Genomic DNA, 15650 nt, shown 5'->3' on the forward strand with positions numbered 1-15650 from the left:
AAACCCCTGTAGGGTAAGTCTGATAAACCGCCAATCAACTCTGTCAAAGGCTTTGTCAGCATCCAGCGTCAGCAAGGTCAGCAGGGTTGCTTCCATTTTACCCAGTTCACATTGATGGCCCTTCTAATATTTTGTTGTGTGTGCTCCGTCCCATGATGAAACCCGTCTGAAATGGGTGGGTCACTGAGGGAAGACATCCCATCAAACGTGAGGCTAAGACCGTCCCATATATTTTTGCATATGTATTAAGAAGAGAGATCGTACAATAAGACCAGCAGAGAGTAGCATCTTTACCCAGTTTAAGCAATAACGAGGAATTAAGAAAGGAATTGAACAGGGAGGTGAGGGTGGCCAACAGTTGTGCCTTAAAAGTCTTATAAAAGGTGGGCGTGAGACTGTCAGGAAACCGGGTGTTCTGGTTGCAGAGGGAGCCGACAGCATGTACCACCTCCTCCTGCATTATGAGATACTACAGTGACGTTCGCTGCTCCGCTGAAGACCTAAATAGCGATTCATAGTTCTTCTCCGCCTTTGAATATCTAAGTGCCCCGTTCTCATCCCTGATTGCCTGAATGCTATTCCTTGGTTTCTGCTTCTATAGCTTGTAGGTTAGAAATCGGTTGGCTTTATTTGAGTGGGAGTAGTATGACTGTTTCGTTCAAAGTACTGAGTTGCTGGTCTCAGAGGCCATAAGGGCCTCCGGATTGGCTCTAGCCAACCATATCTCTCTCAATTCCCTCTGAGATTTATCACAGGCATGCTCTACCTCTCTCTCCCCCATTTGGGCCTCCATATGCAGCCGAATGACTAATGATTTCACCATATACCACCGCTTTCATTGCATCCCACAGCACTCCTGGCGCTAGTCCGTCCCACACATTCCTAAAGTAATTGCTTATTACCTCAGCTATTTCCCCACGTGTCACCACATCCTAAAGGAGCGGATCATAGAGCCATCAGTCTCGCCTTAATGGAAGGAGAGTTCTAGGAACCTTTAAATCAAGGGAGACCACAGAATGATATGAAAACAACCTTTGACAGCAACAGAAGAGTATGGATCCAACAAAGCTGCAACCAATTGAAGGTCGATGCATGAGAACTCCTTGTGAACATGCAAGTAAAATGCAAATTCCACCAGCCCCTCTTAGAGAAGCCCCCAGGCATCAACCACATCCAATTCTCGTAGGACCTTCATCAGTGCCAGGCAGTGCCTCTAATCCACCGGGGCAGGGGGCAATGTCTCATCTACAAGCGAGTGTGGAGCCAAATTAAAATCTCGCCCCAACAGCAATCCACCCTCTATAATCTCTGCTATAACCGGGAGAAGGGAACCCAAATACTCATGCTGGTTTTCTTTGGGGAGGTACAATGAGGCCAATGTCATTGGTAGATTAATCAGAATCCCCTTCACCAGAAGGTGCCCCCCCTTCGGATCTTTGAGTACCTCTCCCAGTCAGAATGGGACCTCCCTGGCAATCAGTATGGCCACCCCCCTCTTCTTTACCCCAGCAGAGGCAAAATATTGCCTAGTGAAGGCCATGTATTTCATGCAAAACTCATCCACTGTGATTAAATGACTCTCATGAGGCATGGCAATAGTTATCTCAGAAGTCTGGAGCCTCCTCAGCATCGACCTCCTTTTAACCGGGGAGTTCAACCCCAGTACCTTAAGAGTAGCTACTTTGAGTGATACATTACCCAGTTATCATAGAGTTTCTCATAGAATATGATAAACTTCTAGTTTATCATATTCTAATTATTCGTGTTGTTATAATGTAAAGCACTTTGGTGTAAAGCACTATATAAACTTAATTAATACAAATAAATACAACTACAAATAGAGTTAAAGGTGGCAAAATCATGTAAATCCCTCCACTACTAGCATTAAACGCAGCTATCACCCCCAAGCACTCCTCAATTAGAACATTGAAAATAAAAATGAAATCCCTCAACCCCCCCAAACCTGAACGAGGACCATAAATTCCAAATCCCCGTCACCCAAGAAATCCGTCCCACCATCGCCTCTGGCCGTGGAGGCCTAGGCCAGGAATAGCCCAGGCCAGGGCATCAATCCTCCAGGGAGGAGAGTCCCTATTACTTAGAGGATCCACAGGCATGACTCGGAATGCCAGGCCAGTCCAAGGAAATACAATGAAGCCTACCAGTCCAGCAAAATCAATATTTAGTTAAATTGCGCTTCCGTGGGGCCTTTCCAACCCCAGATCAAGTAGCCATATGCTGCCCAGGGCCAGAATCTCCCCTAACAGGATAGTTTACTTTGTGAGGTAAAATCGGAGAGTATAGTGACCTTGTCTGGTTATTTATTTATTTTTTATTTGTAGCTGCAACCCCTACAAGGTCTGCATGACCCAAAATCCCCAGGGATGTCTCGCCTGTTTGCCAAAAATTAAGCTACTCTTTCCACTGATGCCAGCAGTCCACCATTCTCACCTACGGGAATGGCTAGTTGTGTCTCATCTCCTCCCCAGCCTCTCCATCTGCTGCAGTGACCTGTCTGTGGGAAGAAGGATTTGTATTTGCCTCTGGTGCTGAACGATCCCTCTTCCTTTGTATCTTCTCAAGTAGTCTGTGATACCGGCTGGGAAAATGGTCCCCATTTCACACACTGATCATGAAATCCATTGTATAACAAACTCTTTATTTGGAGGCCAGCACAGTGGAGGTGACAAATGTGCCCATTGCTTTATTATGCAAGTCTATGCAAAAAGGACGAGCATACTCGTCCTTGGCACCTAAGGGGTTAATAAATGGATGTCTGAACAGCATCTTCAGCTGAATTGACAACTATTACTTAAAGGATCTTTAATGTTGTTAGAATACTGTGACAGGGTTAGGGATGGGACCCTGTCAAAAGAGGAGGGGTAAGGGAGATCTAGTCTCTAACGCCCGAAAGTGCTTGAACATGTGCATGGATTTGTACCACTCCCCATAACACAATACCTATCAGCCTCTGTCTTAGCCAGGTCTCCTTTTCAGAACTGCAAATCACATAGTGCACTTGTGTGCATCCAGGAAAACTCAGACTGGAACGAGGGGAATTGACTTCAAAGTAGAAATGGAATGGCCTGGCATTTTCCCTACCCTAAAGTGGGAGGCAGCCAACATCTGACACACCAAACCCAGACAGATCCCAAGAGAAGGGTAGACTGCAGGGTAGCTGTGGAGTCACAGAAATCTGTACAAAACCCAGTGTATATTATCAAGCTGTAGTAAATCCATCTCTAAGAAAACTTCTTCTGGCAAGCCCAGGAGGACAGCCATATCTGCTTTGTAGTTATGGTCGTTGACGGTGAACTGAAAAGAGGGCTTTAGGCAGACCTCTCTCTTGCAGTGTATGCAGGTTACTGGGACCAGCCTTTGTGCATATATTTGTTCTGCGAGGACTGTATTGAAGTGGTTTGTGGTCTGGCATCTCCCTGAATCTAATACTGCCATAATGCGTTGCCCTTTCATCAGGATTGGGAGGCAGTTAATACATCCTGCCTTCCCCTGCACAGGGTTCTTGGCTTCTTCCACCATCTGTGTATCCTGATAATCAGGGTTCATTTACCAGTTCTGGTTCTTTTTCAACCATCTCATTTGGGACATGGTAGCCCTTATCTAGTGATTCTGGTGGCAGATTGTTAGGACAAGACAGGGTGTGTGGCTAGACTTACCACAAGCATAACACTTGATGAGGGGCTTCTCTGGCATGCTCAGCATTGGTTTCTTCTTTGCTCCCCAAACCTAACTGCCCCCGGAGTTGGCTAGAATGGGTTTATGTGCATTTCCCATATGTGACAAGGCCAAATATAGAAGAGTGTAAGAACCCTTTTACATGAATAGTGGAAGGTGCAGGGAGGATACCAATGGTAGCCTTAGCTATGTGGGCAACCACAGCCAATTGGGACCCAATTGCTCTTCCCTGCTCCTTCGATGTCTGTATGTGTCTGTGCAGACCTTTTTTCTCCTGCCTTGCCTCTAAATGCAAATTCTCGCAGTATTTCTCTTTGTTTTCACAAAATCCCAGCGTCAGACTAAAGAACAACAGTGAACACCCAGTGCGAAGACCAGCATCAGCATTCCATGCCGCAAATAGCAAAGAGGGACAGAAAAGAGCCACCACAGCCATGCTACGTTCTGAGCACAGCAGTGGCCTGGCTCAGGAGAGAGAGAGAGAGAGAGAGAGACAAAGAGACCACTTACCACCAACTTATCATAATGGACCCTGAGGATAGTCTCGAACCTGAAACTGGGACATCGAACTTTCCATGCCACCATGGTCATTATGCATCAAGCTTAGCCCCTTTTGAAGACTTCCCCATGCACAATCAGAGGAGGGGAAGACAGGACGAGATTGGCCAGGGAAAGCTGCCCAATCCGTACAGAAGGTTAGCGTAAGGTGTGAGTGGGAAAGGAGGGTGGCTGAGTAGTGGTGTGGGAGGAGGATTAGTAGTGTGGGATAAGGTGTAGTAGTGTGGGAGGGGGGTAGTAGTGAGGGAGGTGGAGGATTAGTAGTGTAGGACGCATCGTAGAGTAGGAGGAGGAGTAGTAATGTAGGAGGGGGAGTAGTAGTGTAGGAGGAGGAGTTGTAGTGTAGGGGAAGGTGTAGTGTGGGAGGAGAAGTCATAGTGCAGGAGTAGTATCAGTAGCATGGGGATTAGTAAAAGTAGGAGTGTGGGAGAATTTGAAGTGGGAGAAGAGTTAACATCAAAGGATGGAGACAGGAGACAGGAGGACTAAAACATAAGAGGGACAGAAGGTTGGTGGGAAGAAGCCAGGGGAGAGGAAGTAGATAGAGTAGAAGGGTAAGGTGACGGTGGTCATGAATGAAACTAGGTGAATCCTACAGAGCATTTGCAAGACATGGCCCCCTTACCAATTAAGACACCAACCCTTGGCTAGAGTAGGGAAATTTGGGAAGTCCCTGTGAGTCAGTGAAACTGCATTTAGAGAAAACATCATTAGTCTAAGCCAGAATTTAGACAGTTGGGGTCAACAATCGATAGCAGTAACTGAGATTGTGGATGCATGGATTACAGAGCAGGGTTGTGGCAAGTCAAGAGAGAGAGGGATGGCGCTAAGCTCCACAAAGGTCTCAGTAGGAATCATTTAACTGTCCCTGAGATGCTGCATCTTTTCTGTGCCACCTGTGACACATATTAAATGGAAATTCTCGGCCTGGTACATGCTGGTTACTTTCTCACCTGACTGCTTCTCCCACTGGGGATCCAGTCAATTCAGCTTCCAATTGTAGGCGTGCAGCACCCTGGTAGCCAAGTGAAGGGCCCACGCTTGGATTGACTGAGGAAGTTGCTACGCATTCCTCTGCGGGTGGGGAGGCAGGGTGTTACAATTCTGTTCTAAGACTATCTCCATCTCCACCTCCTCTAGGTGTTTGTTCCCCAGCTATCTTTTCATGAAGAATCTGATTAGTTAGGACACCTAGGAATGTGTTTCATGGGCAAGCAACTTGACCTTTCGAGATTGCTGTTTTTGGTACTCTAGATCTCAACCCAGCCTTTCCAGCATGCCATCTATCAGTAAATCGTAACCTGTTCTCCCATCTGCATTTAGTACTTGATTGTGCCACTTTTAGCTCTCAAGTTATTCAGAGGGCAAAATAATAAAACTAGCCTGTTGTCTCCCATTTGGCTTCTTCTACAATTCTTTGAAGTGAAAAAATGACTCTAGCTCATCCCGTTGGGAGCATGTTTAAAGTACTAACACAGGTGGTATCGGAGAGTGGGTTTGTAGTTGTCCCATAAGGTCTAGATGACCAACCACCAACTTGTCCAGGATGGAAGTCACTGTTGAAGAGTTGGCTTTGTAGCCTGTGCGCCCAATGGGTTTTCAGCCGGTCCTGGCTGAAGTTCCAGCCTAATGATTTTTTTACTGGGAAGAAGAGGTTTGCTGGGTGCCTGCCTGCCTATGGCTAGCTCCTTGGGAGGTTCCCAAAGAAAATGTTGCCCTTTTTTACAGTCTGGGCATGGGAGAGGACTTTGCTGCTCCTGAAGACCTTTGGGTGGACAGCTGGGCCTGTGGTCGTCTGCACCCAAAAGGTTCTGACTTCCATTGATACAAGGGGATCTCAATGTGTGCCAGACCCAGAGGTCTTGGTCAAGATCATTGTATGAGCTGTTTTCTACAACCGTGGTGTTGGTCGTCTGTCGTCAGTGGGTTGGCTGGTATCATACTCACCTACCTTATAACTGACAGTGTCCCAAGAAATTCTGTCCAGAGTAGACGTAATTTGGCAATGCCTGTTAATCCCACTTAGGACACCACTTGTCACAGGGACAGGGATCAATAACCAGACCAAGACAGAAAAATATGATCAACCTCTCTCTCTTTATTCAGGAAATATAGTTCAAGATGTCCAAAGCAACACATGAGGACTGGCAAATGTGGATATTTAAGAAACAGATTAAGTCCTCTGGAGTCCAAGGTCCCTTCTCTTCTGGATGACCCTGTAACATCAGGCTTTATAGGGGTTCCTTACCCTTGTCCCCTTTGGCACAGGAATATTCCTGTGGTTGCTATTTTGGGCTTAAAGGGTTTCCTGCACCCGTGGTCTCTCTTTCTGAAGATTGTTCTCCACAATTCTAAGCCTTTTCTTTAAGGGGATCCCACACCGTCTTCTTGCAATCACCAACAGCTCACCGGCAGCCAGTGAAGGAAACAATGGAGTGAAATAACATAATCTCTCTTGCTTCTACTGAACAGATGAACCACAGCATTCTGAACCCAGTGGAGGAGATCTAGGTGATATGAAGGCAGTTCAGCAGGAGGAGGAGGAATTGATCAAAGCTCACACAATCACATGATGGGGATCTAAAAGAATATAAGGTAATATCCTTTTGATCTGCCAAAGTTTAAAATAGGCAGACGTGCCCCTTTGTTTTTGCTGCATTGAGCATAAACCTGTTGGATCCAAGCAAAAGGCAAACCTGAGTCATAGTCTAAAATATTATGGGGACGTTATCGTGAGGACCTTCGACATGCAGATAAATCAACAGAGTTGAATGAAAGGTCATGCTCCTTGAGGAGGGCAAGGAGGGGCGAAGATATAAATTAAATAGAATGGGGGCTAGATATGAACCGAGCGGCACACAACAATTCACATAAACTGGGCTTGAGGTGAACGTGCCCAGTTTCACTATTTGTTCTCGGCTGCTCAGGCAACCGAACCAGCATGCAATTCACAAAACGCTCTGCTCACTATCTGGATTGAGCCAAGGGCTAGCTCCAGTTCTCAGCAAACTCTTCCTCCTTATTTAAATCTCTCTGAAAACACACAAACTCTCTGGAATGCTGTCCTATCTCCCTCATTGCCTGTCTTCTTCAGCCACCTTAAAAACTGCCTTGAAGGTTCTAAATGCCCCAATAACACTTGGGATTGCCTCCTCCTGACCCTAGGCCCCAGGATTTGACAGGATTCCTTAATTCTTCTTCCTCCCAGGTGTTTCACCTTTTCCATTATTATTCTCATGTGTTGGGTCGTCCCCTCATTAGCGTGGTCAATAATTACTTGATTATTGGAGGCTCGCAGCCTAAGGGCTTAAAGAGTCTTACCATTTTGAGGTCAGGCAAGACTGTGATGGCATTTATGCTGGTCTGTGAGATGGCTTCCTGCATGTCAGGTGATTGGTGTTCCTGCAATGAGTCCCACGCATGCTGCACATGGGACACATGGTTCCCGGATCCTCCAAGACCTTGAGTAAGTGTGTGTGGGTAGGTGTCCGTGAGCAGGCTCTCAAGCCATCTGCCAGCTTTCGTGTTATGAATGGAGCAGATGTGGGTGCCTGAGCAAATCACTCGCTTTCCTCAAGGAGGCTGGGGAGGGAAGGCAGATTCAGAGAGATTTGCCATATTCTGGCTCTACGGGTTGCATCATGGAGTGGGCGGTTTCCCCTACCCCGTGTCTACTACTTCCTATTGAATGTGACTTAGTCACACTACCTATAAAAAAGGGAAGTCTATAAATGTCAATATTATTATTATTATTTTATTTTTTTATTTATTGGTTTACATAAACTTTTAAATATTGATTTCATCACAGAATAACTTAGCGTAATCACATTTTTATGTCAACATTAAGGTACAAACACACTGTAGAAATCATGTATTTCCTTACTGCAAAGTTCATTACAAATGAAACCTCAATTCACACTACACTGCTAAATCACTGGAATCACTTTAACGATTGCTTAGATGTGCGCTACCTAATATTTAAAGCACCTTTTTTATACGAGGAACACACATGGCATTTGATTACACAAAGCCTCACATAGTGGTGACTCACATAAGGCAGCAATTGTTCTATGAACAATTGTTTATTTAGCACTACATACAGTATACTGTATTCTGAGTTGCCTGAATGGTGTCCAACGAAAACATTGCTAGGAAAATATAGGCAACACTAAATGTCCCCAAAATAATGCCTCCGGCAAAAATGTTGCCATGCTAATAATTTAGCTAAGGAACCATACATTCAGGGTACATTTTGGATAATCACTATCCAGCAGTATGTCACAAATATGCTTGAGGAGGAGTTAGAATAGTGAATGAAACAATGTATTTAGACTGTGGGAACTGCTAATTGTCTATGAAAATAGCAGGTTTGCTTGGAGACATTCTGCTCTGGAGACATTATTACCATAGTAACAGTATTGAGACAATAGGTTTGCTGGAGCCATTCTTGATGGAAACATTTTCATGCTGAAACATCAGAAGTTCAGAAATATAGTGAAGGAAGTTGAGCAGCTCGGCCTGCTTTTTAAAAATCGCTTTTATGTTTCTTTGTAGAGCTGTCATACAAAATGTTTCAGCTTTAGCTATGATGTTTTATTTGTCTTTCTTACAGTGGTTACCTGAAAGTGCAAGATATGATGTCTTATCTGGAAATCAGGAAAAGGCCCTCGCTACTCTCAAACGAATAGCTGCAGAAAACGGTGCTCCAATGCCTTTGGGGAAATTGATCATTTCTAGACAGGCAAGTGAATAAAATAAGGGGGATTTGAAGTCACTTAAGAGATAAATAAAGGAATTGAACTTAAACAATCTAATATATCATAACCATTTCAAAGCAAGTGAATTTGGGTAAGGTCACAATGTGAGAAGCTGCAAGATGGCTGCTAATTGAGTGCTCCCAGATCCCTCTACATAGGTTGCTTTACAGGGAATTCCGTGATGTCCCTCAAGTTGTCTGTTGATATCGAAAATGGCAGGGCAAAGAGCAGTGTATGTACTTCTGGAGAGGGTACTGCTTAATGAGATCATTGGGGACCTGCGGACATCCTAGAATGTGCATTTGTCTTGGCACAAATCTGGCTACTTTCAGGTGCTCAGAGGGTTAAAGTCTCCATGGCAAACCAACTGGGACCAGCAGTGCTGCTATTTAGATGACAGGCCTCAGGAATAAGTGTGCTGTGTCATGCAAAGGATGAAGTACAGTCATCTTCCCGATGGAAACTAACACTTGTCACTCCAAGCCCCTCAAAGGCCGAGCCCACCAACAGAGGTCTTGCATAGACGGTGGTTAACATTATGCTCTGCGTAGGATCTCCCTCTTCAACCGTCCTGTCAAATGAGAAATTATATTGTGCCTCCTATTGCAATGAATATATGTATATTGGCCAACGCCAAGCTGCTTGTAAGTCACTTGTGAAGAAATCCGTGTTGCAAGGTCCTGACCTTAAAATCAATGTAAGCCGCCATTTTAGGTCAGTCCGTCATTTTAGGTTTGCTTTGTAAAGTCACCCTGTGAGTTAAAATGGTGGACGATGTCATTCCGAAATACAACATGGCCGTCTTGACCTCTGTGTGTAATTAATATATAACTTGCCTGCAGACCACTTGTTGAGGTCGTGAACTGAGACCTTGTCCTTCGTTGACCTGTGTATAAAGGATTACTCGTGCAATGAAACTAATCCGCGAGCATATGATAAGAACAATGTATTCAAATACTGAACTAAGAACACTTGTTTAACTACATTGTATTAATGTTTGAGATCTGTATGGGAAATCCCAAAACACACAGTTGCCGTGTAGGCTTGTTGACGTATGTATTAAAGGCAAACTAGTTACATGTGGATATGCAAACTCGGCATGAATCCTATATCAGTAATGTATTAGAGGAATATTAACCCGAAGTAGGGTTGGACATCGTGTTCGCTAATAGTATAAAAGAGCAATGAATTCTAATCTACAGCGTCTCTCACTGAACACACTGAACCACCCTGGAGTTTGTTGTGTTGTACTGAGGGCCGATAGCTATCTGTTTCTTTTCTTGGAAAACTGTTCAGTATAAAATAAAGTACTTTGTATGTTCCTTTGTAACACGTGTTCAGTGTATTTCCTTTTGGGGTTCTCAGCCTCAATATTTTGATTTTGTTTTCATAGTTGGCACCCGAATAGGGACCCTCAAGATTGATGCCGGATTATCGAAGGTTGACCCTCGCTATCGGACTGGGATCGGACGGTGTGGCAAAAAGGGGCCCCACTGAACGAGATGCGACATCTCAGCACAGCTGCACGACCCGATCCCTGGATGATTAGCTTGTGGTCCGAGAACGGCATCTTGACGAGGGTCCACTTATCGAGGCGGGCAGATTTGCCGATCGGACCTCCTTAGGCTTGATCAGGTAAGTCGTGACCCGACTCTTAATATAAACCTGATAATTTGATTTTGGCGTATTGTATCTGCAGACACAATTATTGACCAGGTAACACCAATAATTTGATATGCCTGGGAAATTGTCCACCTGCTTCAGGGCGTTGTTCCGCAGCGATAGACAATCTTTGGAATTTAGCCATCCCGCACCACAGGAGGGGTCGCCGGCGTGTACAATGTACTGTAAGCATGGCATTGGAAGTATAGTGTTTAATGATATTTGGCACAGCACAGACAAACCAGACATGCCTCCGAACTTCAGTGGCCAATCAATGGTAGTTTTGAAATCCCTCGTATTGAGTATTTAGAGTCAATTCTATTAAAGAAAAAAAGGCTAGACCTGCAGCATTTGATGTTTTGCAGAACTGGAAAAAAGAAGCGTTGCAGCAACTTAAGAGTAGAGAAAAACATGCGCGCCCTCATAAGACTAACGCCGAAAAGGCATTATTGTATGACCAAGATAAGCATTCTGAGTCGACTAGGAATATGGACAGGGCTTTCTCACTTGGAATTCAGAAAATCTATCCTTCTAAAGACCTTCGTGTTTCCAACAAATTCATAGACAAATTGTTAAATGAACGAAGGCCTAGTGCCTCTGCGCAACCTCAGTAGGTTGCTCTTCCTGCTGCTTTGCCTCTTCCTCCTGCTCTTTCTGCTCTACCTGCTGTTGTTCCCGTTGTTCCTGCTCCTCCCAATGTTCCTCGTCCTCCAGCTCCTCCACCTCTTCTTATCGCACCTGTAACAGTACCTCCATTGAATTTGCCTGCTCCCCCTCTTCCAAGTGGTCCTGTGCCGCTTGTAGTCGATCAAGGTGCGGGGTCGAAGGTTTTCACTCGCAATACTCTACCACCAGAGAAGAAACGTGATTTGATTGCAAGGGCTAAGCATTGTATGGAGAGGGGTGATCAAACTAATGTTTTTGCCACACTTCATAATGTGGATAATTTTCCTGAGAAAAATGTTTTTATTGAAGGTTTAGGGATGCATTTATGTGTAATCTGGGGCAAATTAAATAAAACGGATCTCCCGCAGGGGTTAAGGGATCTAAATACTTTGGCGTTTTCAAGAGACACTGTGGAGAATGTAAATGAGCATGTCCAGAGGTTATTTGAGTATAGAAAGGAGTTGGAAAGGTTACAGAATGCGGATGACGAGGGGGAAAGTATGTATGTACAGAAACGCTTCCTTCCTTGCCGAAAATCGATATCTGAGGAAGCACGAATTTGTACGAAGGACGCGCTTAGATGGATTTCAGATATGTCGATAACTCCAGTTGAGGTATATGACACATATAGACAGTATATGCCAGAAATGCAGAGGAAAGTGATACAGGTAATGATAGAGTACCTATAGGATGATTGTGTAAAAAGAAAGATTAGTTGTCCCACAGAGTTATTGAGTATTTATAAGAGAGCTTTTTCACTTGACACTTCTTCGACTGCTTTAGCGCTCAACTTAGCTCTGTTGCTTATTAAGCGTTCGGAGTCACCTACTTCTCAGTTGCCTATGAGAGAGGTTCCTCCAACATTTGTCCCAAAGGTTGAGGTTGCGCCCGATGCTGCACAGGGTATAGTTGCTGTGAACATTCCTGCACATTATATATCACAGTTTGTTCATGTCCCGTTCTCAAGACAAGAAGTGAATACTATTAGACAATCTATTCCTGATATTAGGAAAAATCCGACAGGATTCTATAAAGAAATAGAGTCCGTCTTGCAGTCCTCAGTATTCACCTTAGGCGATATTGATTTATTATTTCCTGTACTCCTGCCCGCCTTTGCCGCCAGAATTCATTAATGTACCTGAGAGCTTATGGGCTGTGGACGACAACGATGTCAGTGTTTTACAGATTGACCCTGTTAAGATAGTTTTGAAACATAGAATTGAGCTGCCACACATACCCCAGTATAAGATTTCAGTTGAGGGCGAGCGAGCTTTGAAATGCATTGTTTCCGATTTTGTGCATCGCAGGGTGATTGAAGACATTTCAGGAAGTTTGTGCAATAGTTCGATTTTACCAGTGTACAAGAAAGGCGATAATGCAATTCCATTCCGTTTCATAATTTATTTACGTGCCATTAATAAAGTCGTTGCTCCGCAATTTCCAATTGTGCCTGATGTGACGACAATATTAACCATGATTCCAGCTACAGCTACTTACTTTAGTGTTGTGGATCTAAAGAATGCTTTCTTTAGTATTCCTATACACAAGGATAGTAGATACTTGTTCGCGTTCACCTTAGGGGGACGCTCGTTCACATTTACTCATGTACCTCAAGGGTACACAGAGAGTCCTAACATCTATACTAGGGCTTTGAAAGAACAGCTTGATACCCTTGAATTGCCCTCTACTTGTACATTTCTTCAATATGTTGATGACTTGCTTTTAGCTCTCGACTCTGAGAGCGCCTGTAAGGAAGGCACTGTATTATTGCTTATTCATCTAGCTAAGCATGGTCACAAAGCTTCACTATTTAGGCTATCTCCTGTCAAAGGAGGGAAGAAGATTGACACCTGAACGTATAAAACACATTTCTGGCATGTCTGTCCCAAATACACAGAAGGAAGTTAGAGCCTTGATAGGTATGGCTTCTTACTGTAGGTTGTGGATCCCACATTTTTCACTAGTGATCAAACCGATGTTGGCTTTGACAAAGAAGGGCATTTCTTTGCCATTGCCGTGGAACGCGGAACACCAACAATCGTTTGATTTGCTCAAGACTGCATTATGCTCTGCACCAGTTTTGGGCACACCAAACTATGAAAAGGCCTTTGTGTTGTTTGTGCATGAATGTGATGGATGTGCTTTGGCTGTATTAACGCAGGAACATGGAGGGAAGAATAGTCCGTGCGGTTACTTTTCTTCCGCCCTTGATCCTGTAGCATGCGCTTTGCCAAGATGTTTGCGAGCTGTTGCTGCTGCGTCTGTAAAACAGAGTGAGGGAATGGTCCTAGGCCATGATCTAACCCTGATGGTGCCTCACTCTGTAGATGTTCTACTGAACCAAACCCAAACGCAAAAACCTCACTTCCGCACGGTTGACGAGAGATGAATTGATCTTGTTTGCTCCTCACATCCAAATTAAGAGGTGTTATGTTCTTAATCCGGCTGAAATCCTACCATTCCCTCAAGATACTACTTGCGGCGATGAAGAGTCACATGACTGTCTGTATACTACCGAACAAGAGACAAAGGGTAGAATTGATTTGAAAGACACTCCTTTGGATAATCCGCAAGGAGAGCTGTTTTGTGATGGCTCCTTTAAACTTCCGGATGGTACATCCACAGCTGCTTATGCAATCACCACATTAAGCACAGTTGTGGAAACCAAGAGAATCACGCATAACTCTGCGCAGGCCGCAGAGATTATAGCATTGAGCTGAGCTTGTGAACTTTCCAAAGGGCTTGCAGTAAACATGTATACTGATAGTCAGTATGCCTTTGGGGTGGTTCACAACTTTGGGAGACTTTGGTCAGAGAGAGGGTTCTTGACTTCACATGGTACCAAGATCCAACATGGCTCCCTAATAGTACAACTGCTCTCAGCGCTTGCGCTCCCTATTCAGTTAGCCGTTATGAAATGTACAGCAAATCGAAAGATTACAGATGACATAGGAAAAGGGAATGCTTTCGCTGATCAGATAGCTAGACAAACTGCTACCAATCTCCGTACGGAGAAGTATGTTTCAAGGGAGACTGTAAATGCCTGTGTAATGGACGAGGGTGTTGGGTCTGTACAGGATATCCAAGCTGATGCCACGTTAGAAGAATCCAAGAGGTGGGCTGAAGGCTTGGGGAAACTTGATGATGACGGGTGTTGGGTGGACATAGTTGAAGGGAAATGGATACTCCCTGATACGTATGTAATGATGATGGTCATCATGGCCCATGGTCCTACGCATGTATGTGCCCAGAAAGTAACAAAAATGTTAGAGAAAATTTGGGCAAATGACAAAATTTCGAAAATTGCCCAGCGCTATGTTCAGAGCTGCATGATTTGCCTACAACACAATGTGGGAAAGGGGACAGCAACTCCAAGGGGAAGTTTTGGGCCACCCTCTGTCCCCTTTGAAGTTATCCACTTTGATTTTATTGAAATGGAACGATGCAACAATAAGAAGTACGTACTAGTGGTCATCTGTGCTTTTAGTAAATGGGTTGAGGCTTTCCCTGTCAAAGATGCTACAGCTATGACTACTGCGAAAACCATGTTAAAGGAGTACTTCCCACGGTTCGGGCTACCAAGAGTCATCTGGTCGGAGAATGGTCCACATTTTGTCTCTGCCGTAATTCTGCAGATATGTGCGGCATTACAGATCGACAAACGGTTCCATTCAGCCAGACACCCTCAGAGCGCCGGACTAGTAGAAAGCCACAATGTTATCATCAAGAACAAGCTCGCTAAGACGTGTGCCGGCACTAAATTAAAATGGCCGGACGCCTTACCGATCGTATTATTATCCATGCGTACAACCCCTCAAACTAAGACTTGGCTCTCTCCATTTGAGGTGGTAATGGGGAGACCTGCCAATATCTGCAACCTTCCTAAATGTAGCTCTTTGATAAACGTTGAAAATGTATTACTTTCAGATTATTGCAGCCAGTTGACTAAAAACCTGTATTTGATTTATCACCAGGTGCGAGAGGCTTTACCTGTGCGATACAAGGGCCCGGGCCACAGCATACGGCCTGGAAGCTGGGTGCTCATCAAGGCATTTAAGTGCTCTTCCTGCCTTGCACCCCGCTGGCGGGGCCCGTTCCAGGTCCTGTTGGTCACCCAAACAGTGGTGCGGGTTTCTGGAAGAAAGAATTGGATCCACACATCGCATATCAAGAAACTTCCTCACCCAGTGCCACACGATACAGAAGAAACAGAACCCCTCGCTAACGCTGCAACCAACGATCCCAAAGCAGTAAATCGCGCCAAGAGTGTGTCGGAGAATCTTTCTGAGCCCGTGAGGCTTGGGGAAGCAG

The 15650-nt window shown here is 44.7% G+C and overlaps 1 protein-coding gene across 4 annotated transcripts in view; it reads left to right on the forward strand.

Annotated features, from left to right (window-relative positions):
- Window positions 1-15650, forward strand: part of SVOP (SV2 related protein) — a 750499-nt gene that overhangs the window by 573652 nt on the left and 161197 nt on the right. For 2 of the 4 annotated variants that reach the window (XM_069619446.1, XM_069619448.1), the window contains one exon: window positions 8867-8995. In XM_069619446.1, the coding sequence (XP_069475547.1) occupies window positions 8867-8995 (129 nt within the window). Of the gene's footprint in view, window positions 1-8866; window positions 9000-15650 lie in introns of all 4 variants that reach the window. The other 2 variants (XM_069619445.1, XM_069619447.1) reach the window with 1 other exon arrangement.

Source organism: Ambystoma mexicanum, chromosome 10 (assembly GCF_040938575.1).
Source record: "Ambystoma mexicanum isolate Mex_15411 chromosome 10, UKY_AmexF1_1, whole genome shotgun sequence".
In the NCBI taxonomy this organism is placed as follows: Eukaryota; Metazoa; Chordata; class Amphibia; order Caudata; family Ambystomatidae; genus Ambystoma; species Ambystoma mexicanum.